Source organism: Trichogramma pretiosum, unplaced genomic scaffold, assembly GCF_000599845.2.
Source record: "Trichogramma pretiosum strain Unisexual culture from Peru unplaced genomic scaffold, Tpre_2.0 scaffold3, whole genome shotgun sequence".
NCBI lineage: Eukaryota > Metazoa > Arthropoda > Insecta > Hymenoptera > Trichogrammatidae > Trichogramma > Trichogramma pretiosum.
The window spans coordinates 4,455,179-4,476,717 of NW_019641698.1; the positions used below are offsets into that span (position 1 = coordinate 4,455,179).

General features: G+C 41.4%; 3 protein-coding genes across 14 annotated transcripts in view; 2 read left to right on the plus strand and 1 right to left on the minus strand.

Moving 5' to 3' along the window:
- Nucleotides 1–5: 5 nt before the first annotated feature.
- On the plus strand, nucleotides 6–1,644 carry LOC106650814 (macro domain-containing protein CT2219-like). Of its 3 annotated transcripts, none has more exons than XM_014369028.2 (7): nucleotides 6–249; nucleotides 402–519; nucleotides 593–847; nucleotides 921–1,037; nucleotides 1,117–1,325; nucleotides 1,391–1,458; nucleotides 1,537–1,643. In XM_014369028.2, the coding sequence occupies exons 1-7, from the start codon at nucleotides 103–105 to the stop codon at nucleotides 1,568–1,570; spliced, it is 948 nt and encodes a 315-aa protein (XP_014224514.1). In that variant the 5' UTR covers nucleotides 6–102; the 3' UTR covers nucleotides 1,571–1,643. The 3 variants fall into 3 exon arrangements, with proteins under 3 accessions (XP_014224514.1, XP_014224515.1, XP_014224516.1); XM_014369030.2 differs by having other exon boundaries at nucleotides 239–331; nucleotides 1,537–1,644; XM_014369029.2 differs by having other exon boundaries at nucleotides 1,391–1,540.
- Nucleotides 1,645–3,055: 1,411 nt separating this feature from the next.
- LOC106650811 (transient receptor potential cation channel protein painless-like) lies at nucleotides 3,056–5,546 on the minus strand. Its single transcript, XM_014369026.2, has 6 exons — nucleotides 5,295–5,546; nucleotides 4,466–5,225; nucleotides 3,895–4,391; nucleotides 3,482–3,813; nucleotides 3,268–3,378; nucleotides 3,056–3,190 (listed from the first exon to the last, which is right to left on the minus strand). The coding sequence occupies exons 2-4, from the start codon at nucleotides 4,816–4,818 to the stop codon at nucleotides 3,569–3,571; spliced, it is 1,095 nt and encodes a 364-aa protein (XP_014224512.2). The 5' UTR covers nucleotides 4,819–5,225; nucleotides 5,295–5,546; the 3' UTR covers nucleotides 3,056–3,190; nucleotides 3,268–3,378; nucleotides 3,482–3,568.
- A 218-nt stretch (nucleotides 5,547–5,764) lies between these two features.
- LOC106650803 (serine/threonine-protein kinase MARK2-like) overlaps nucleotides 5,765–21,539 on the plus strand; it is a 61,798-nt gene continuing 46,023 nt past the window's right edge. For 3 of the 10 annotated variants that reach the window (XM_023462448.1, XM_023462453.1, XM_023462452.1), the window contains exon 1: nucleotides 21,044–21,404. Coding sequence is in view for 1 of the 10 variants with exons in the window: in XM_023462459.1 (XP_023318227.1) it covers nucleotides 10,806–10,880 (75 nt within the window). In the remaining 9 variants the exon portion in view is untranslated. Of the gene's footprint in view, nucleotides 6,663–10,718; nucleotides 10,881–20,837; nucleotides 21,405–21,539 lie in introns of those variants that run through there. The other 7 variants (XM_023462459.1, XM_023462457.1, XM_023462456.1 and 4 more) reach the window with 7 other exon arrangements.

Genomic DNA, 21,539 nt, shown 5'->3' on the forward strand with positions numbered 1-21,539 from the left:
GTAACGATCTCGCCGCAAGCGCCAAGCAGTCAACCCGAATTAAATCACGCGCATGTAACTGCGGAATCATCGCTTTTTTTTCGTGTTGCTTGTTTACGTCGTATGAGTTCTTCGAATAAAATAAAAACACATCGTCGTAAGTCGATCATTTACTGCCTGTTGCTCGTGCTGCAATTGCGTAACGTCGCCGAGATAACTGCCCTAGCCGCGGCACCGACTAACCAGAAGCCGGCTTATCAGACTTACGAGGTTATAATATAAAACATTACAACAATACTACCTCATTTTCGCGTACTCGTTGCGTTTTAGCTATATAATGTTTAGCTCGAAAGTAAGATACGTTTTTACGTACGATATTTTATTACTTTCTAAAACATGTATTTGAATTTTCGGACTCGAAGGTGCTGACTTCTACTGCTCATAGCTGTCTCAAGAGGGATATTTTCAATACTGCTCTGCGCAATTGTTTGTCAACACAAGTAGATAAGTCCACCAAGATGACTTTCGAAACTGAAAAACGTTTGTCGCATTTTTGTATCGCTCATTCTAACATTGTAGCGTTGTAATATAACTCACACATGCTAATTTGCAGAAAAATATCTGTCGATGAGCTCAGCTGAAAAACGAAAACTATTGAAATTTACGCCAACTACCGTCAGTGAAATACTTACTTGGCCGGACTTCTGGAACAAAAACAAATCTAGAATTGGAGTTACGTCGGAGGAAGTGGAAATAGTCGATAAATCGTTAGCCAATAAAATATCTATTTGGGAGGGCGATATCACGAAATTAGATATCGATGCGATTGTCAACGCGGCTAATTCTAGTCTTATGGGAGGAGGTGGAGGTATGTTTATCAGCTTATTACTTTGCTTTCGAAAAAAAACATTTGACGGAGTATACATTTTATACGAACGCAGTTGACGGAGCTATTCATAGAGGAGCAGGAGGATATCTTAAGCAAGAGTGCGCGACTTTAGGAGGTTGCGACGTCGGCGAAGCAAAAATAACAGGAGCTTACATGTTACCTGCAAAATGTAAGCATTTTTTGTGGAAAAAAAATGTTTATATGTATCAATATTTGAGAACGATTACAAAAATTATGTTTTTCTACAGATGTTATTCACACAGTTGGGCCTCAAGGTGAGAAACCTGAGAAGTTGCAAAGATGTTATGAAAACAGTCTGAATGTTGCTAAAAAAAATGGTGTTCGCACCATAGCCTTTCCATGCATATCAACAGGAATTTATGGCTATCCGCAAAAACCTGCAGCTAGAGTTGCATTATCAACTGTAAAGAAATTTCTTCTCGCTAATCCAGACAGCGTGAGTAATTATAATAAGGATAAAAGAATTAATATACTGTGTTTTGATTGAATTTTTCTTTTCAGATTGATAGAGTTATTTTCTGCCTGTTTCTGAAATCTGATCAAGAAATTTATGAAGATTTGTTGCAAAAGTACTTTGGTTTAGAATAATAATTATACTTAAGTTAAATTGTACATTTTTTTTTGTCTTTCATTAAATTTTTTTCCAGACAATTTTATGATGATTGCTCATGTCTACCTTGAAAAAGTCAAGTTATTCATGATTGAATGAAATTAATTGACCATAATGCTTATTGCACAAAGCATCAAACAAACATCCACACCCCTGCACTAGCTCAAAATTTAATCATGTAGCTGCGGTAAAGCCCCTTCTACATAGGAAAGGATTCGTAGGATTTGCAGGAACGTGCAAATCGTAAAATTTGTACTAATCCTTTCCTATGTAGAAGGGGCCTAAATTTGATTTTCCAAGTTGCTTTTGCTTACACTGCAACGTGCGTCGTGACTTGTACTGCACTGTGTTTTTGTACTAAGATCGATAAGGAGAGTAAAAAACGGAAGATGCATGCATTATCGAGCGCCTATTCAATAGTAGCCTCATTGCCATGGTCAGTTCTTCATCACAGGGGAAACTTAAAGTTTGCCATTTTTTAGGAAAGGAATAGAGATATGTAATTATAGCTACTCGAATGCAATAATGGTTGTGAAACTTAATACAGCTGTAAGTATTTCTAAAAACTCTAAAAAACTTAAAACTTTTTTTTTGTATCCGAATCAATCATATTTGTTGCACCAAATTTGGCTGGGCTCTGCACACTTTCAATAAATAGTGATAACTGCTATTTAGCCGACCCTGGTTCTAATACCATTGGTGAAGTTCAAATTTTTGATGCCATTAATTTGGTAAGCTAACAAAAATATCGCTCCATTTTTTCATTTTTACATAAATTTATAAAATTTTAATTATTTTTCTTTATTTAAATTTAAATTTAAATTAAAACTTTTTAGCAAGCAAAAACTATGATACCAGCTCATGATAGCCCTTTAGTTGCTCTTACATTTAGTCCAAATCATAGAAAAGTTGCCACTGCTTCAAAAAAAGGCACAGTCATCAGAGTCTTTCATGCAAAAATATAAAAAAATTTTTATTCAAGAAATGGAAACCCTACTGAAATGACAATATCGAAAAATCACAGTTTACAGGTTCATGATAGAACTAAATTGTTTGAATTCAGAAGAGTAGTTAAAAGATGTGTTTCTATTAGCAATTTAAGCTTCAGTATAGATTCTATGTTTCTGTGCTGCCCAACATCAACATTGGTTTTTTTATTTTTCCAATCAAATCATAGTTATACCATTAAAGTTACATTTAATTTCTTTGTTAAGAAATGAATACAGATGAACTACTGGTATATGGTAAAATTCTAAAACATTAACAGTATTTAAAAACTAAATGTCATTTGAAATATATTTGTAATTTTCTCGATTTTTGTTTCTTTATAGTTTTTTTAATCCACAAAATTGCAGTTCAATTGCAAAATCAGTTGACTTACGTTTCATTTTCATAACTATGAAATTAATCAATTTTAACGGAATGTATTGGCAACCATTTTTGGAACATAAACAGTTACAGTAGAAAAAACTAGTTGTACCATGAAAATGATTACATATTGCAATCCAATTGACTCGAGATCGGTTATATCGCATGTAAGTTATAATAACTTAAGATCATTGTATAAAAATTTTATTTTTCAGTGTCGATTTTTTCTTTCAATTGACGACTGAGTCCTTGACGCGTTTGGACTCAACTGCGCTCAAAGCTATGCCAAGTTGCGCCGCATAATATGTTAACATGATAGTGATCTAAAAAGTTGAAAATATTGTAATAATTTTTTTCTTATTATATCAGAAGTTGATGGCTTCAAGCTTTTAAAACTCACTTGAGGATAAGGCACAGGGCTGCAAAAATGATGAAAACCTATCATAGTATCCAAAATAACAAAGCATATGCTACCGATGCAACAGAATAATCGGTTCCATGTCCATTGACCCTATAAATTATTTATTTTTAAAGGTAATAAATGGTTCATTTAAAATCTTTACTTCAAAAATTTTAAAAATTAATCATGTTGACTAGATTTTCATTGATTATACCTCGAAAAATTGTACCCTAGAGATGACCCTCAGAAAACTCCGAGTATGAAAGGGCGAGATAATTAGCTTGAAAAGCTAATACAATGTCTAAATAGCTTTAGACATTGTATCAGCTGAAATTGCTTTTACAATTTCGCCATCCTCGGTAACCTCCTTGGAGCTTTTGAAGCACTCGTTGCATCTTTTCTCCAGCTGCTCCACCTTCAGCTCGTCCAGTACCGATTCGCCGAAAACGTTTCTGTGGCCGATGTAGGCGCCCTTTTCCAGCAACAGTTGCACCCCTTGGTCGCTCGAGGCACGCGTCGCGTAATGCAGCGGACTATTGCCTTTGTCTGCAAATTATCGCAATGATTTTATCGTCAGAAATATATTTTCTCGCAATGGCAAGAAGAAAAAAGTAGAGTTTTACGTACCGTCCTGTTGGCGTACATGGACGTTTTCCTGCTCGAGAACGAACTCGAGGCATCGGAAACGCGGCGCAGCGGCGTCGTGATCCTGCGCTGGTCTGGGCTCGAGTCTCGTGCAGAGCGCCTGACTGGCGGGCATCAGCAGCTGATCGGCGAACTCTCGCGCCCCGAGCTTGAGCAGCCGGTCCAGCACCTCCGGCCAGGCGTGCTTAATGGCCAGCTCGGCCAGAGCCGCCAGCTCGGCGGGGCCGGGCGCGAATCGATGCAGCAGTTGGTCCAGCGGTCCGGTCAGACCTCGCATCGTCGCCTTCTTCAGCAGCTCGAAGACTCCCTCGGGCGTGCCTTCGATGGCCTCGAGGGTGCGTTCGAAGTTGGTCGGGTCGTTGGCCGTCAGGTAGTGGAAGAGCGCGCGCGACGGATCGGACGTCGTGGCGTTCGGCAGTTTTATGTCGGGGAATTGACGCTCGATGGTCGCGCGAGCCGTCTCCTTTCGTCGTGGCTCCCTATCTCGCGAGATCAGAATCGTCAAAAATCGGCCAAGCGATCGTTTCACCCTATACGCTTTGGTAATACTCACTTGTAGGTGTCGATGTCGAGATAGGCCGCGTGTTCGATCATGAAACGCACCATATTCTCTCTGGCCAATTGGGCCGCCATGTGCAAGGCCGTCAGACCCTTGACGTTGGGTATATTGGGAGTTGCCTGGGCCTCGATCAGCAGCTCGACGCAGCGCTCCGAGTTGGCGCGGACCGCGTAGTGCAGGGCCGTCTGTCCCGCGGGAGCCTCGAGGTTCGGCTGGATTCCCTTGGCCTTGAGCAGCACCGCCAGAGCCGAGTCGTTGCCGTTTTCGGCGGCGAAGTGAATCGGCGCTCGGTCTAGTTCTGGATTAACTAGGTTCGGATCCGCGCCGAAGTCCAGCAGAGACTCCATGAAGTCCGGCAGATTCTCTGCGGCGGTTATGTCAAGGAGTCGCTTGTTCGTCGTGTCGGGTATGAGATAATTGACATTGATCGGGGCTGGACGGGCTGCCAATCCTTTGCGGACTATCGTTGCGAAATTCGACAGATTCCTGTCCTACATGGCTTTCGAGTTTCGGGTACGGCTCCCGCGACTTCATCTCCCACGTCTCGCCGGCGCTCGATGACTTCCTTTTTTTTCGTTCTCGGTGTCCTGTGAACTTTTGATCGACCATCATTTCGACTATTTTGGGATCCACGTGATTGGGCAACGGTGAACTGCATGTCTCTGTTACGAGGATATTGGGATCCTGGCCGAACTCGAGGAATTTCTTGATGAACCTTATATATTGTTTTTTTTGTTATCTGTACACTAGCGATCTATGATATCCGAGAGGAGAATAGTTAGTTGTTCGGGCCGCAAAATTGTTTGAAGGTTAAAAAGCTTACCATTCTCATCGTTGTATACAAGAAAAATTTCTTTTTCAAATTCATGGCGCTCTTTGTCGCAATCGACATTGTCTCGAATATTGTTCAAATCCTGCAACCTCATTCTGTTATCACGATTTCCTTTGCGTAACTGCTACTAACCATGCTTTTTTAGGCCCTCACACCCAACACATATCGCTCAGTTCGTGCGTAAATATAAGCGTGTGTGTGTGTGTGTGTGTGTGTGTGTGTGTGTGTGTGTGTGTGTGTGTGTGTGTGTGTGTGTGTGTGTTTGTATGTGTTTGCGCGCCTACCTATATAGATAATAGGTATAAACGTGTTTGTGTGCGCTGCTGCTGCTGCTGCTGCTGTTTCTTACTGGCTCACTGCTCACAGCTCGACGACGGTGTATAGCATTTTCATACAACTGATCTCGGTCTTGCGAAGTGTACGCGAGCTCTGCCGCTAATACAGTTTTCGCGAGGAGAGAGAGAGAAGCTGAGTTCGTGTACTACACACATGCTGTGCTGTGCTGCTGCTGCTGTACGTGAAAGAAGTGCGTGCGTGTGCGGAAACACCCCCCGCGTATGTGAGTAGTGTGTGCCCCATCATCATCGTCGTCGTCGTCATCGTCGTCATCGTCGCCGTGTCCGCAATGGGCCGCAGCAGTCTCTTTTAGGAGCACCACGAGTCAGCCAAGCTGAACCTTCGTACTCGACTACACATTTCATAACGTCTATTTATTCGCAAAAACTGGGAATAAGAGAGGGCCAATAGTGCACGAGAGAGAGAGAGAGAGAGAGAAAGAGAGCTCTCGAGAACTATTAAGGATTGCAACTTCATTGTGTCTGTGCACGGGTGCGGGCGCGTGTGTTAGTGTGTGTCTGTGTACACTGTATACGTGCATCACCATCGATACTGTACATACAATATAAAGTTCGCAAGCGTGAGTGTATATACGAGGAACGATCCAGTTTTGACTATCATATAGCGAGGCGCTTGTATCCTGGTAACTCGGCCAATGTACATCCACTGAGGCTATACTCGCGACAGAACCTACATCATCTCTCTCTTTCCATCTCTTTCTTTCACTCCTGACACATGTGCAATTTTCGCCGTTTAATGAACTCGTGTTGAGCAACAATAATAACAAAATACAACAAGTTCGTCTAGCTTTTTTTATTCAAGTCTCGTAAGCCAAACGATCGATCCAGTGTGTTACCGTGCCGTATGTGTGTTTTATAGATAAAAATATTATCAACATATATATAAAAATCGTGCCCGTGTGTGTATTAAGTGTAAATGTGTATATAACCACCATCGACCTGGAATCGACGCCGTAGAAATACTCTACACACAACTCCAACAGCTCCTGCTTTTCACAAATGTGTGAGTAATATATATATCTGTTCTGCTCTCCCGAGTATTTTCCACGAGTCGCTTATTAAACGGAGATATATGTATACGAGTTCTTGATCGAAATGAGTCGTTAATTGAACATTTATTAAGGATATTAGCGTGTTTGGCGTGTGCAAATGCTGTTCATGCTTGGTGTGCGTGTGTGTATGTATGTACGCGCGATACAGTCATAGTGTTATATAGATCGGCGTCGTTCTTTCTCTCGCCTGCCTCTCGGCTGCATTGACTCTCCGGTTTGTTGCCCGCTTCTCAATATCTCTCTCGCTTGCTACTTTTCCACGCTTTGTATTTGTCTCTGCTGTACAACGAGAAAAAAGCCCTTCCAGACGCAATTATACATTTGACCTTCGCTATCGACTATCTGTCCCCGGAAATTAGCTCGGAATTGCGGCTCGTAAACTCGGACGAATCTATTCTATCTCTTTTTCTTTCTTCCATGGCTTTAATCGCGTATGCTATATGGCTACTAAATACGATCTACACTGTATTCTCGCGTACCCTATCTATGTGGCTGCGAATCTATCAAAGCTGACCTATCTCTGATCGAGGGGCAGCGACTCTATCGTGCTACGTTTTATCTCGCGTCTTCATACAAAAAAAACATAAAACTCGTACGCGGCGTAATCGTAGAGAAAAAATAACCCCCTCATCGATCAATTCAAAGTATGGGTGTAATGTACGCGAAACGAACGCCAGTCAAACCTAACCTCAAAGCAAATTGGCAAGACTTGAAGAATACAATGAACGACACTCGCACATACACACGATACAGCACGTAGAGTAGAGTCCAAAACCGAGAGGTTTCTCTCTTGCGCGGCATCAGCCAGAAATTCTCAATTGAAATTTTCGATGCAGGTTCTCTGCGATTATTATGAGGCACATTAGGCATGAACGATGAAGCATAATATAATGCGCGCGTGGATGACATAATGATAGTCATCCGGGCATCTCTCCACCAAGACGACGACAAAATATTTCTAAATGTATTCTCGCGCTATCTCATGCTCTTTCTCTCTGTTTCACTCTACACGCGATATTTTGACGTTAATTTTAAACCATTCTGTGTAGCGACTACAACGACGGCGACGCACAGTAGATTTTTGACTTCTACGTGTCTGCGTGAGACTGCTTCGAGTTTGCGTATTTGTGTGTGTGTCAAATGTCTGTGAGCGCGCGTGTGACTTTCTCGTCTGTTTGCGAGTATTATAACTCATCGTACGCGAGTGAAAATCAAGAACGGGCGCGGATCCACACTCCGAAACTCGCACACGAGTCGTTGTGTCTCGCATGACGTGAAAAAAAGGCGAGCAGAGCGCGAGATTATTAATGCACGTGCGGACAACGCGAACCCCCACGTGGCTTAAGGCGAGACACGCTTGCTTACGCACATACATCAACGATTTATCGTATTATCGTCTCGCACGAAAAAAAAACAACATTACGATCAATTTGGTTCAAAGTTTTCGAGTCATTTTCAGGTCAAAGTCGTATATTTTGCACAAGAGTCTTGCACACCTGCGCGTGCGAGTATTAGAGCTGCATTCGATACATAGCAAAATTTGTTCTAGACAGAATGCAAGAGAGAGAGAGAGAGAGAGAGAGNAGAGAGAGAGAGAGAGAGAGAGAGAGAGAGAGAGAGAGAGAGAGAGAGAGAGAAGTTTACCCGGCTCGCTTTGAGAGTAATTTGCCAAAAATAAACCGACACTACACACAACGCGTCGATACATTCACGGTAGATGCGCGCGGCTGAGTTTTTCTGCCAAAGTTGCACAATTCATACATACACAAACGCGCGAGAAAGCACAGATTTCATTTTTTTTTCTCTTGTTTTTTTTTCTGCGATACACGAGAGTGGGTTGAAAGAGAGTGAATATCGATCGACCGAGAAAAAACAAATTAAAGTAACAATTATACTTGCCCCGAGTGTACTAGGGTGTATAATGAAAAAATCGAGAGTCGTGTACCGAGAGAGCGTAATTTTTGCGGTAATTTTCTCCGTTATAGCTTCACAGCCATCCTACACGTAACGCGAGTCCAACGATCGTCTCGCCGTCGTAAATTTACAAAATAGCTTACATACGTTTTGCGAAAAAAATGTTGTTTACCATTTTCTAATAGCGTCGCGCGTATAGGCTATCTTCATTGCCTCTCTCTCTCTCTCTCTCTCTTTCATTCTCGTTCCTCATGTGCGCTGATTATTAAACGTTCACATACGCGCACCACCTGCTGTCATATTATAGGTGTGCATGCAAGAGCACAGCGAGAGAGAGAGAGAAAAAAAAACCAGCAGAAAGACACTACACACCGCTGTATGGATGGATCGGTGAACCGGTGAAAACTTACAAGTTCACCCTCTTCCTTTATTTTATTTTATATATATTTTTTTGTTCGCGCTCGATGATCGTGCACCATTTTTACGATGTGAAACTTTTTTATTATCGGTCCCCTTGTCAATAATATACAGCGCACGTATCCAACGCGGACACAAAGAGCACAGCTCGCGTGATTAAATTCTTTTTTTCTCTTTCGGCTCGTGCCTCGAAACGATGACATTGTGGTTTATTAATGCATAGGAACAATTATTGAAACGAGCGATCGCGTCGTTAAAGCGCGATGGTGCGACATTATTACTTCGCGCGCTCGCGCCGCACACAATATGTCTCATTTGTTTTTTTTTTTTTTATTTCTCTCTCTCTCTCTTTTATCCTCTCTAAATTGCAACGACCTTCCGAGACATTTTAACCCAATTCCGCGATACATTTCGCGTGCACGCATGCACGTCGAATTGAAATAGTTTTGCGAGTCAAACTTGTCTGTGAGAGAGATATACTAGGGATTCGCGTAAACGTTTTTCTTTTCTTTCCCTGCCTTTTTTCATTGAAAAATTTTACCGATACATAGATCTATTTTGTAGATGGTATACTTAAGTACAGTGACCCATACGAGCCTATACAAAGTGAGAACGCGCTTGGTCCAATGTACGCAAGTAACCAGCAGATTTACATGTATGTAAAAGTCAGACACAACTAGGTCTTACATAGAGAAACTGCGACCCAAGAAAGAAAGAGAGAGAGAGAGCCTATAATAATACAAGCTATATGGAAGTTAGCTGTGCTGCTACCTGAGCATGCAAAGAGCAGGCAAACTCGGCAAAGAGTAGTGAGGTCAGCGAGTCTCAAATCGATCGATATTTTACCCCGTTTGGCGCTCTCCTATATGCCATACGCGTTATATATTGCGCCTATATCGCGCACAAATGTATGTTTACACTTTTTATTTGCGCCTGTATACATGTGTATAAAATTTAATCGCGCGCACACGTATATTGTGTGCGACCTCTCCACGCCCAATTGTTCCATTATTTTTTTTTCCATTGTCGTTGTACATCGGGAAATCGACGTCGACAGAGGGTAGCGATATAGTCGATACGAGAGGATGATAACGGTCGCGCATTGTCGCTAATTTTGAATTATATTCGTTCGAGACCCGTGGCACGTACGTATACGACTGCAAAATAAAGCTCTGCGCAGAATTGTTATTAACTTTGACGATCAGAACCGGAAGCGATTATTTACCAAAGTGCGTGGGTAAAAGAGAGAGAGAGAGAGAGAGAGAGAGAGAGAATGGACGCATATAACAAATCGAGTTCTCTCTCTCTCAATGTTTATATATTTTATATTGTTATGCAAACCATGCGCTCAAGCGCGTCAACGCGAGAAAATAGAACATAATGCATATATACTTGCTCGACGAGGAAAATGGAATATTTTGAAAAGGCAGAAAAAAAAACTGATTTTTTCCGAACGGCTCTTCGAGGCGACGTATTTAGCGAGTTTTATTTAAAATACGTTAACTCTCATTACGCCGCGGCCGATTCATGCGCGTGTCTTTTAAAAGCCACCGCCGCAAGGATAGGCTAGAGAAAAAAAATCAGCCGCAAAACTCGCTTCGTTTCGCCCCATAAGTCATCACGTATGCGAAGTAAAATAATAACGTTAATTTTTTTTCTCTCTCTGCTTCTTTCAGACGTAAAAGTTGAGGAGCCAATGTCATACTCGAGGAGTCAAAGCAAGGAGCAGCTCTGAGGCTTGTGAACACTCTGGCTGGCGTACGATGTCCGCTAGTATGCGGAGCACTCTGCAAACAGTTCCAGAATCCGTGCCCGCCGATCACGTCACTAATTCCAAGGTAAGCTCGTCGCTCGCAATATACATATACTTCCTCACCACATCGATTCACGTGGCCGTATATCTTGTTTAAAAAAAAATCCTGCAAAAAAAAAAACAGAAACGAAAAATGTCTCGCTGAAAATTACTTCATGTGTACGCGGGTTCCTGCATTATATGCGCGCATCTGCTACCATATTCGACTTCCATTGTGTGTGCTGTGGTTTGCCCATTCTGCGTGAACAATGCTAAACCGCCGTCGTCCAAATGTGTGTGCCCGTCTCATAAGTGTATAATCCATGTCATATACGTACATAAATTCATAATGAAAATAGTACGGCCTATAAGGCTTATTTTGGTATAAAACGCGACCATGGCATATGTGTAAAACAAATTCTGGCCGATGTTAAGTCGCTCTCTCTCCGTAAGCTCGATTTCATAATGTCTGTACTTACGAGCGCTTACTTCCTCCTTCCGAAATTCAAAACGCGTCCCGTGCTCTGTCTTTCTGCTGTGCCTGTTTATAAGCAACAAGCGCAGAAGCAGGAAGTCTCTGTGGTGGCGGGTAGTAAATAGTATAAGCTACTTGTCACTGCGTTGCACCGGACTATACACTCTTTCGCGTGTACCCATGCTTCTTTCCTTGGATTACTACGACACCCTCTCCTGACCGTACTACATATATTTTGTGTACCTTATATCCACACACATACATTATGTACGCAAGTCGGTTTAAATTTAGACGAGGTGGCTTTTTGACGAGAAAAGAAAATACACCTTCGACCCAAATTGAGCGTGTGCTCGTATGCGCGCCCATAAAACTTTTGTTACAGCCTCTATACCTCCATGGCCCGTCTAATTTATCAGCGAACAATGGCTCGTCGAGAAAAAAATGCTACTCCCAATATCATTAGGCTGCTACATTACTGTTTTTGCAGAAATGGAGGACGCCGCGTGCGCTGCGATGCGCCTGTCTGCCTTTGGTTTACTACCGCTTCAGCCCAGATATTTTTCTTTTTTTTTCGTACTTTATAGGTTAATAAAACTGTGAGATATTTGACGTATATTAATATTTCGAATGAAACCCGCCAGTAAATAAGAGAAAAAAGTTGGTTATTCAGGAATTATGCTTGATTTTCCTCCCTCGTCGTCTATATTTGTAAAGACGAGAGAGTTGCTCTTTTTATTTGTAATAATAGAAAAGTCATGTATTATAGATAGATAGAGGCAGACAGACTGACCGACCTAACGCTTCTCTCATCGTATCTTATCGTCTGTATTTTCTCTATATGCGCATACATACATTACGATTATAATAATAATGAAGTTATAAATTCATGCACGAATACACAGACCTCTTTCTCGCTCGGTGCATTGTGTGCATAAAATAATTCTCGTCACAATGTGCATCGTGTGTCTCCGCGTAACACACATACACACGACACGCGCGACCTCACGACCATCGAAGGAAAAGAAAATTCGACGAATTATTATGCGTCAAATTGCTTCTCGAAAATCGCGGTCACATTTCACCTGTTTTTTTTACATTCATTTTTACATCAAAAATTAATGATTAGATATTTTAGAAATATACGAGACGCTTTATAATTGTTGCTCGCTTTCGATTGCACATACGAGCACAGTACGAGTATATAATTCGTGCACATCTAGAGTATTTACATAGTGTAATAGGTAAAAAAAAAGAGATCCGTTTTCTGCACGACTAAGTTTGCAATATCGTGTATAGACACGACCGTTGCTGTTGTAGGGAATTATTATACATACACATGCAGCGCTTGTTTCTAAAATGAAAATATATATTATACAGTCGATTTTTTTCTTCCTTTTTTTTGCGTGCCGATGGTTGTTATCGTTACACCGTTCGACTTTCTCCCGCGCGAACATTTCGTGCTTAGGTTCTGGTTTTTTTCTTCAAACCCGAGGCATTTGTTGGTATCGCCGCTGCTTTGCTTATTATGCACCTTTTTTGTATTTAATAATAAACCGTGTTGAGCCGTGCACGAGTAACAGCTTCACTGTCTTCGGTAAATGTTTTGCTTTTTTTTTTTCAAGAAATCTTTGAATCGATGAAGTAATTTATTCTGAAATTCGGTTGATTTCAATACAAGCAACAGTTGATGGATAAAATGAATCAACTTAAAAACAAACAAAATTCTTGAATCACAAATTCAAAAGATAAACTTTTACGCGAAGCGCTTGGGTTAATTTAAACTTTTTTCTTCTTCTCCCACTAACTCTCGAGTACGTGTGCACGCGCGAAGCATGTAAATACTGCGATTTATATTTTTGGAGTACTCGGAGATGAGAGAGAGAGAGAAGCCTCTCATCAAAGACACACACACGTGTCTCCGTCGCAGACTAGCAGCAGCAGCAGTATAAAGCTCTTGTCCCTAAAACCTTGCACTTTATTTCATCTCTTCTTACGAAAGGCTCCTCTCGAGGTTCCTCAATTTCATCTCTCAGCAGCGCATGAAAAAGATATGTATTTTTAAGCAGGAAAGAAAGAGCGAAAGAAGGTACGATTGGAAAAATTACTTTTCGTGTATGAAAGCAGAAATTTCACGTTACACGTAAAAATATCTTGGAAACTTCAATTTCCCTCGCGGCACAATCGAGTTTTATCTTTCTCCCCTCCCGTTTCTTCTCTCTCTCTTTCTCGTTGAAAAGCGAACAATGACAGCAATATCGGTGTGCGCGCGTCAAGTCCGCTTTACATTGACAATGCTATTACGCGAATCAACAGCTGGCCGATCGAGAACGTGTTGTTTTTCCTCTCAGTGTGTACTCTTTCTCTTTATAAATGTGATAAATTTTCATCTTAGTCGCATTTTCTTCTCTCGACTTGATATTTTTTTTCTCTCTCTTGCACTAGAGTGTAACGTGTGAATGACACGTGCAGTAAATCAAATCTATATAGACTCCGATACTTCTATGCATGCTATGTGTTATATGTACCACTCGTGTCGCATACAGATACGAGTGGGTATTATGTACAAGTACTCGTTCTTCCAACAAAAGGGTCTTTAAAATCAATCGATACTTAGCTAAATAATAACCTTCCGCGATACTTCGTCTTTAGAAATACACTGGAAAAAAAATTCGAATATCCCGAATTTGCGTAACCGATCGTTTCGAAACAGTCGATGGTATACTTTCTCATCGCGCGTGTGAAAGTCATCGTAAAAAAAATAAATACATTTCTGTTTAGCCAAAACCATTGCTATACATACTGATAAATTTATCGGTTGCATTAACAGCAAGAGCGAGAGAGTGAGAGAGAGAGAGAGAAAGAGAGAATTCCGCAACCGCACGAACCGCACCGCCTCTAAATACAGCCCACTGCTCTGCTCTGCAGCCGACGCGAATATCGTCGGATGAGTTTATAATGCGATATACACACGACGCAGCCACTCTGTCGGATCGATGTGCTACAATTATGCGTACCGTAAGCTACCGCACGTGCCGATATATACGCAAAGTTTCATTTCGACTCTGGCTCGGCAATAATACATCGCGCGCGGAGATTGTCGCCTAATGCATTATAAAAGAGGAGATGGAAAATTCGGGCCGAGCTTTAAAACTCCGAGGTGGAGCTTTTCGTATTTCGGCGGCCCTTACGAATTCATCGACTCTGCACATTCGAACCAATTCCATTCGAGCTTGAACTGTATGCGCGTATGAAAATATGTGCGTGTGTGTGTGTGTGTGTGTGTGTGTGTGTGTGTGTGTGTGTATTTGTGTGCTTAGTCGGCAACTTGGAAGTCTACCTTTGCTAAATAGCACAGGATATCGGTATACAGTCACGTTTATGTTGAACGGTATGTAGCTAAAGCGACTTAGCCAACAAAGCGTCAGATGGCGATCGTAGTAGTGTATATGAGCGCGTCCAGCATAAGTCGGCCACCCCGCGCGATTACGGCATTTTTGGCCGAAAGTGTCGTATGTTTAGCTCGCTCGGAAACGTTTACCAAGGGTCAGAAAAAAAATCCAAACCCATGGATCGATAGATTTTTTCCTCTTCTTTCTAGTGGTGTAACTCAAAAAATTCTTAAAAATTGATTTTGAGGTTAAAACTCGACTTGAATGTTTAAGTCGATTTATCCAAAAAATGTATCCTCCGATTTCAATTTAAACTGCACCAATCGAAAGAGGAGGCAAAAATCTATCGAAAACCATGTTTTCCAGGATGGAGAAATGATAAGAACTATTAAAGATATCGAGATGAATAGCGCGGGACGGCGCGCGCGGGCCTGTTTTCCTGCCTATGTCTTTTCGACTCGCTAAAAAAATGCTGAAAAAATAATTTAAACACGTAAATCGATAGATTTTTTCCTCTTCTTTCGATTGGTAATGTTAATTTTGAGGTCAAAATACTAAAATACTAGAAGAAATATTGACTTAAAAATTCAAGTCAAGTTTTGACTATGAAAAAAATTTTTGGGAATTTTTTCAACAACGCCATCAGAAAGAGGAGGAAAAAATCTATCGATTTACGTGTTCACATCATTTTTCTAGCCTTTTTTAAGCGATTACGAGCGAGTCGAAAAGACAAAGACACGGCGCCGCGCGTGTGCCGCCGCTGGCGCACGGAAAACAGGTCCGCGCGCGCCGTCCCGCGCTATTCATCTCGATATCTTTAATAGTTCTTATCATTTCTCCATCCTGGAAAACATCGTTTTCGATAGATTTTTGCCTCCTCTTTCGATTGGTGCAGTTTAAATTGCAATCGGAGGATACATTTTTTGGGAAAATGGACTTAAACATTCAAGTCGAGTTTTAACCTCAAAATCAATTTTTAAGAATTTTTTAAGCTACACCACTAGAAATAGGAGGAAAAAATCTATCGATCTATGTGTTTGGATTTTTTTTCTGACTCTTGCTAAACGTTTCCGAGCGAGCTAAACATACGACACTTTCGGCCAAAAATGCCGTAATCGCGCGGGGTGGCCGACTTATGCTGGACGCGCTCATATCTCTCGGGTAGAGAGAGCTCGCGCAAGCTCGTTTCACAACAACGATAACAGCTTCATCGTGTCGGCGTTTGTTGTTCTCTCTCTCTCTCTTTCTCTCCCTCTCGACTCCTCTTTTTTTCTCGCGAGCGTCAGCTGTGAGGAATTTCCGATGTATCTTTTCAGCTATTTCGCTATACAACTCTATACGGCGTGCCGAGATATCGATCCGCTTATTTTTTTTTTGTTTCTCGGATTTCGGCTGGAATGTCGTTGCTCTATCGTCGAGTGTCTATTTATTCTATGCACGAGGGTAAGAGTACGGAAAACAATGCCGAATAGATTTTATAATAATTTTTAGTATATCGAATCGTCGATGAAGCGCTACGAGGACGAGATAGGCGACTACAGATAAGGAGGAAAAAATCGACAAGAAAATCGATTAAATTGCGAGAGATGTTAATGGCAGATATTGCAACGATTAATGCATGGTGATGCGCGTACAGACAATGGGGACTAATGTCAACTGCAGGATTAAAACGCGTGGACTCACGTTCGCACATGCTATTTCGTACTATTGTATACGTGTAGAACTGAAAGAATCGCACATAGACACATAGTGTGTCGTGTGCAGTGTATATTCGTACATATAATATGCACAAGGTAGTGAGTGAATGCGAATAAACTTGGCAACGTCGCGCATTGCCATCTTTTGCCGCAGCCGCCACTGCTGCTATTGCTGCTGCTGCTACTGCTGTTGCCGCCGTCGATGTTGTATGCCTCTCGCTATTTATTATATTCCCTGCACTTTTAATATGTGTACGTATGCGTGTCCGCACGCATCACCTTGCCATCAACACTCTATAAATTACGAAACATACATTTTTTATTCTCGTGATTTTTACCCAATCGCCGATTCGATGAATGACTTGTTCGTTGGGTTTTGATATGATTTCCCGCGCGTAAAAGTGTCAACAAAAAATCGCTATATTCGCCTTCGACTACGTACATCGTATTTAATCATTCATGAGTCGTTAATCGACGAGTATAAAATTATCTATAAAAGTATTTCCAATAATTTATGATATCTATTTATATAAAGCTCATCGAGTCGGTATCAACGACGTACGCGGATCCGATTATCGTTTACCGAAGCAGAAAAAGTACGAAAAATCATTCCAGTGGATTTCAAAGAAATAAAAAAATCCATAAATGTCAATGATCGCGCCGCGAATCTATGTACGTAGTCGCGGGAACCCAGCAGACGAAATCGTGTAAAACTATTGCGTGAGTAGGCCAATTTCGCGGCTTGACGGCTGCTGCTCGCACGTGAAAAATTTCTGTACATCCATCGCGCCAATTTCTCTAGACTCTTTAACAATCGTTATCACGGCACGATATGCATTTGAATTGCTGGGAAGCATCGGCGCGACGCGGTGGCAGCTCGACGGCGAGGCACGAAGTACGTGTGCTGCTTGTATATTTCGACTCGCTGATCGCGTGTATAACCAATTAATCTTGATGTACGGTATATGCTTACTCTTGTATGATGTATACGATAACCACCTAAATATCGTCTGAGGCGCGGGGCGAGCGCGACACACATAAGACTAATTAAAAGCGATTCTGTACATACGATACGTCGTTTTCGTCATTTCACGTTGCTGCTGACGTTGAATGGATGTATGTCTGAGTCCACAACTAGCGGGAATTCCCATTAAAAAAAAAAAAGATCGGCTAAAACAAATTCGTACTCGTGTAATGGACGCGTGTCTGAGTCACTTTTGAAAGACCTTTACTTGCAAGCACACATATGCAATTATTCGGTCAATCATTTCTATGAATTGATCGCTATCACAATTTGTTTTTCTCTTTCCGAGCATAATTACGATTATTCGGAAGAGTCGGAGCTTTTTACCAACGTAATAAGCTTTAATGGTTATCTATCTCGATCAGCGCTTCGATTCTCGCAACGATTTGGTATTTGTAATATCTCTGCTTCAGTTTTTGAAAGGAATTTTTGATATAGATAAAAATTGTTACGCGCTTACGTCAAAGAAGTACCTACTACCTACTCGTTGTCTCGTCTTGCTAAAATAAAAATTACTTCAATACAATCAGTTTCGCGTTCATCCAGAAAAACTACGCGCTTCAATAATTTATAATTGATACGGTAAAAAAATACTTCGTCGTTCTTTTATTTGCTGAAAGAAGTCTTTGACAAACATTTGAAAAACCTTTGATTTAAGAAAGAAGATTTCCGTTCAGCACGGCGTAACTACTAGAAAATACCGGTATTGAATGCAACGCACACAAATCATCGCTGTGTCTACGAGGCGCACACGAGGAGCTTTATTCTTCGCTAATTTATATATATTTTTTTTAGACTCGTGCATTATTTGCCATTACTTTTAATACGCGTCGACCAGAACAGCAGCTACACGAACGAGTTTTCACGCAAAAAACATGTAGTTATGTATATTTATCTGACTTGAATGTAGAGAAGTGTGAAATAAGAGCATCGAAAAAATGTCGACATTCTGCCGCGCTCTCGATTACAATATACAGCGTGTGCCGTTTTATATAGCATTTTAAGGTCATTTTTATCAATCGTAGATGTATATCGCGATTGATAGTCGAATTCATCGATGTTATTTTCGTTCAAAAATCGACAATCTCTATAATATGCATGTGGCTAAGAATTTTCAATAGTCCCTACATACGTAAGTGCTTGAAAAAGGCCGAGATTCAATCTCGTAATAATTTCGTGGTGGAAAAAAATAGTGCCTCCAGGAACTTGGATTGCTCATCAATCATGTAGTTTGCGCAAGCTTTGCGTATTGAACGTGTACAAAAAAAGAAAAGAATTGCACGAAATGCAACGATAGATAATAAAAAACATCGAGATTTATTCATCGAAACACAATTATTAGTAGAGATCGTATCATTGCCTACTTCTATCGCGGTGCATGTGAAGCAAGAAACGCATCGATATTTTTGTAAACGACTTTTGTCGTTATAATTAACGACTTTTGTCGTTATAATTAACGACAACGGCCGACGTTGTTGTTTTATAAGATTAAAAAGTGTTGGTAATTATCTATCATGGCTATTATCGTTTGTATCAACAATACACTCAGGAAATGTATATAAAGTTAAAGAAGAAAAAATATGTTCAACATTGCAATAAATCAAGCTCTGACGGGCGAGGAAGAAAGTGAGAGTAAATTATAATCACATTAAACTTATGTATGCGCTTATCGAACTTTTCCTTCCGGTGCGTAGATGAGAAGTTTTATAGGCATCAGTCTTAACAAGTCTTAAATGGTAGTGAAAAATTCATGATGGCATGACTACCATCTTATCCAACGATTTTCCATCGTGTTCCGCTTTTATAAGGTCAAGGTGAATCGTTTCGCAATCGGCTACGATAAAATCCTCTTTCATCAAAACGTTAACCCACATGCAGAGGGATCGCTTCGATTTCAATCATTGATCCCTTCAAGAGCGAGTAAATATAAACACGTACATAAGAGAGAACTTGCCTACTATAACTTGTACACGAGTGAACACTAGAAGAAGAGGAGAGGCGATGCAACGATATACAAAAGATAGTAGTTAGCTCAAGGATGGTGCTACTCACGATGCGTGTCTGATCGATTACAGGCACTTACGATACATCAAGTCGTAGTAAAAAACATTTCCAGATGGTTTCGTGCTCTTCTTCGTGGCGTGGCGCGACTCGTGAACGTTTTGGCTGCACATATATTAAATGGCACAGTTTTTCGTGAAGTCGACACAAACATAATATCATCGCAGCCCCTGCAGCGAATCATAAATCCTGAAGAAAATGTCTCTCGGTCGCGATCGCGCCTCGCTTACTATATGTAGGTATGGATGTATATTTTCTTCGTTCTAACGTTGGAGAACGGCGAGGAAAAAAAGAGAAAACAAGTTTGCGACTTCGTAGTCGTACATCCATAAAAATTTGCATGCTTAGATCAAGTGCATGTAAGTGAACATATAACGCTTATACAGAAACAGCAAAGTCTATTTCTCCAGTAAACAATGCGCCAGTTCATACATTGCAGGCGGCGTCTCAGCGCCAGGCATTGCACAACCAGCTGAGAGAGCTGCATCGATGTGTATGCTGTATTCTATACACACGTAAACACGACGGCGGACGCGCGCATAGACAAACCCGCGCATGGAGACACCGATTCACGCTTGAATGTGTGTGTTAGTGTACTGTGTACGTGCGTGTGGATGCATCGATTTCGCACGCGCATCTCTTGCGCAAATGTGTATGCACGCGACAAAAAAAGAAGAGAACGAGCCGACCATCGCATTTTATTGCATCGCGACCATCGATCCTTGCGGGGTGAGGCTTTGTTTATGTATACGCATATATTAAGAGCGTCGTCGAAGAGCACAACAGAAGGAAATATTTATAAATCGACTTACGCACGCGTCAGCGAGAAGCCAGAGAAGAATAAAAAGAGGACATGGTTTCTAAGAATTTTTTATACGAACAAATAATGCGTGTATATAAATACACGAACGTACTGGTACGTACCGAGCATGTGAGATCGCCGATGCGTTTAGTGTACGCACTCTAAAAAATACACATTTGAATCTATTTTCTCCTATGTGCATGTGCTTGTGTGTACATACCATACCCACACACACACTGTTATAAACACACGAGTCGAATAGGCATGGCATTATAATTCGAGATTTGCGCTGTGCAAGAAAGAGAGAAGCGAAACGAAACGGAGTGTGGGTAATCGGCGAGCGAGAGAGCGAGAGAGAGACGGAGAGAGAAAACAAAATTGTCAAGTCTCTCTCTTTCTCTCTCTCTCGGGGGGCAAGCATACATACACTCGCATTCGCTCTGGCTGTGCCTCGCGAAAGAGCCAAGCGCACTGCTGCTGCTGCTGTGTGTGCTGTGTGGCGCTCTCGAGGCTCGCACACTCGTGTGCCGCTGCTGCTCCGTTCTTGTATATATATGTATATGTTGTATTATATACATAGCGAGCGTGTTATAAAATTAAGAGCCAGTCTCAGACTAGCGAGCCAAGCGAACGCATGCGACCGAGTGTGTGTGTTGTCATCATCGCGAGTGTATTACACACTTGACAATATATTACAATATATAAAGATACACGCGACGGGCAACGCACACGATCGCATGCACGCACACGCACACGCTAATACGATATTACTTTTCAACTTGTAATAACTCGAATAAGTACATGTGTGTGTGGGTGTGTATCAGTTGGAAAAGTTTTTTTTTGTCTTCGTCGTTAGATAGTGACTAGTTTGTGATACCTAAGTAATGTGCGTTTGTTGATGTGCCCCCTCGTGTATATGTGTGTTGTTGTATATACCGATAGCAATACAGATCGCGAGTGTCGACCGGGAGAGCTGCCGAAGAGCAGCAGCAGTGTACCCGTCGAAAATCGGAGCAGTATTTTTCTATCTTACCGAGAAGGAGAAGAAAGTCTTGTTAGTGATATACCTTACATATATATGTCGCAGTTACGCATCGCAACTGGCTTTAATAGTCATACAGTGTAAGTGAATAATTAAAGTGATCAATTTATCCGTACGAAGAAAAATCTAGGTTATCCGGAGTTTTTGTTGTTCTTGTTTGTTGTCATCGTCGATTGTCAGCAGTATAGTGCCTCTCTTACCCCCCCCCCCCCCCC

Bases quoted from the DNA above. Each gene is read 5' to 3' on its own strand.
- LOC106650814 (XM_014369028.2), top strand. From the start codon at position 103: ATGAGTTCTTCGAATAAAATAAAAACACATCGTCGTAAGTCGATCATT. The intron at 520-592 runs GTTTGTCGCATT...GCTAATTTGCAG, and splicing joins GACTTTCGAAACTGAAAAAC to AAAAATATCTGTCGATGAGC. The intron at 1,038-1,116 runs GTAAGCATTTTT...GTTTTTCTACAG, and splicing joins TTACATGTTACCTGCAAAAT to ATGTTATTCACACAGTTGGG.
- LOC106650811 (XM_014369026.2), bottom strand. From the start codon at position 4,818: ATGGAGTCTCTGCTGGACTTCGGCGCGGATCCGAACCTAGTTAATCCA. The intron at 4,392-4,465 runs GTGAGTATTACC...CTCGCGAGATAG, and splicing joins CTCGACATCGACACCTACAA to GGAGCCACGACGAAAGGAGA. The intron at 3,814-3,894 runs GTACGTAAAACT...GATAATTTGCAG, and splicing joins CCATGTACGCCAACAGGACG to ACAAAGGCAATAGTCCGCTG.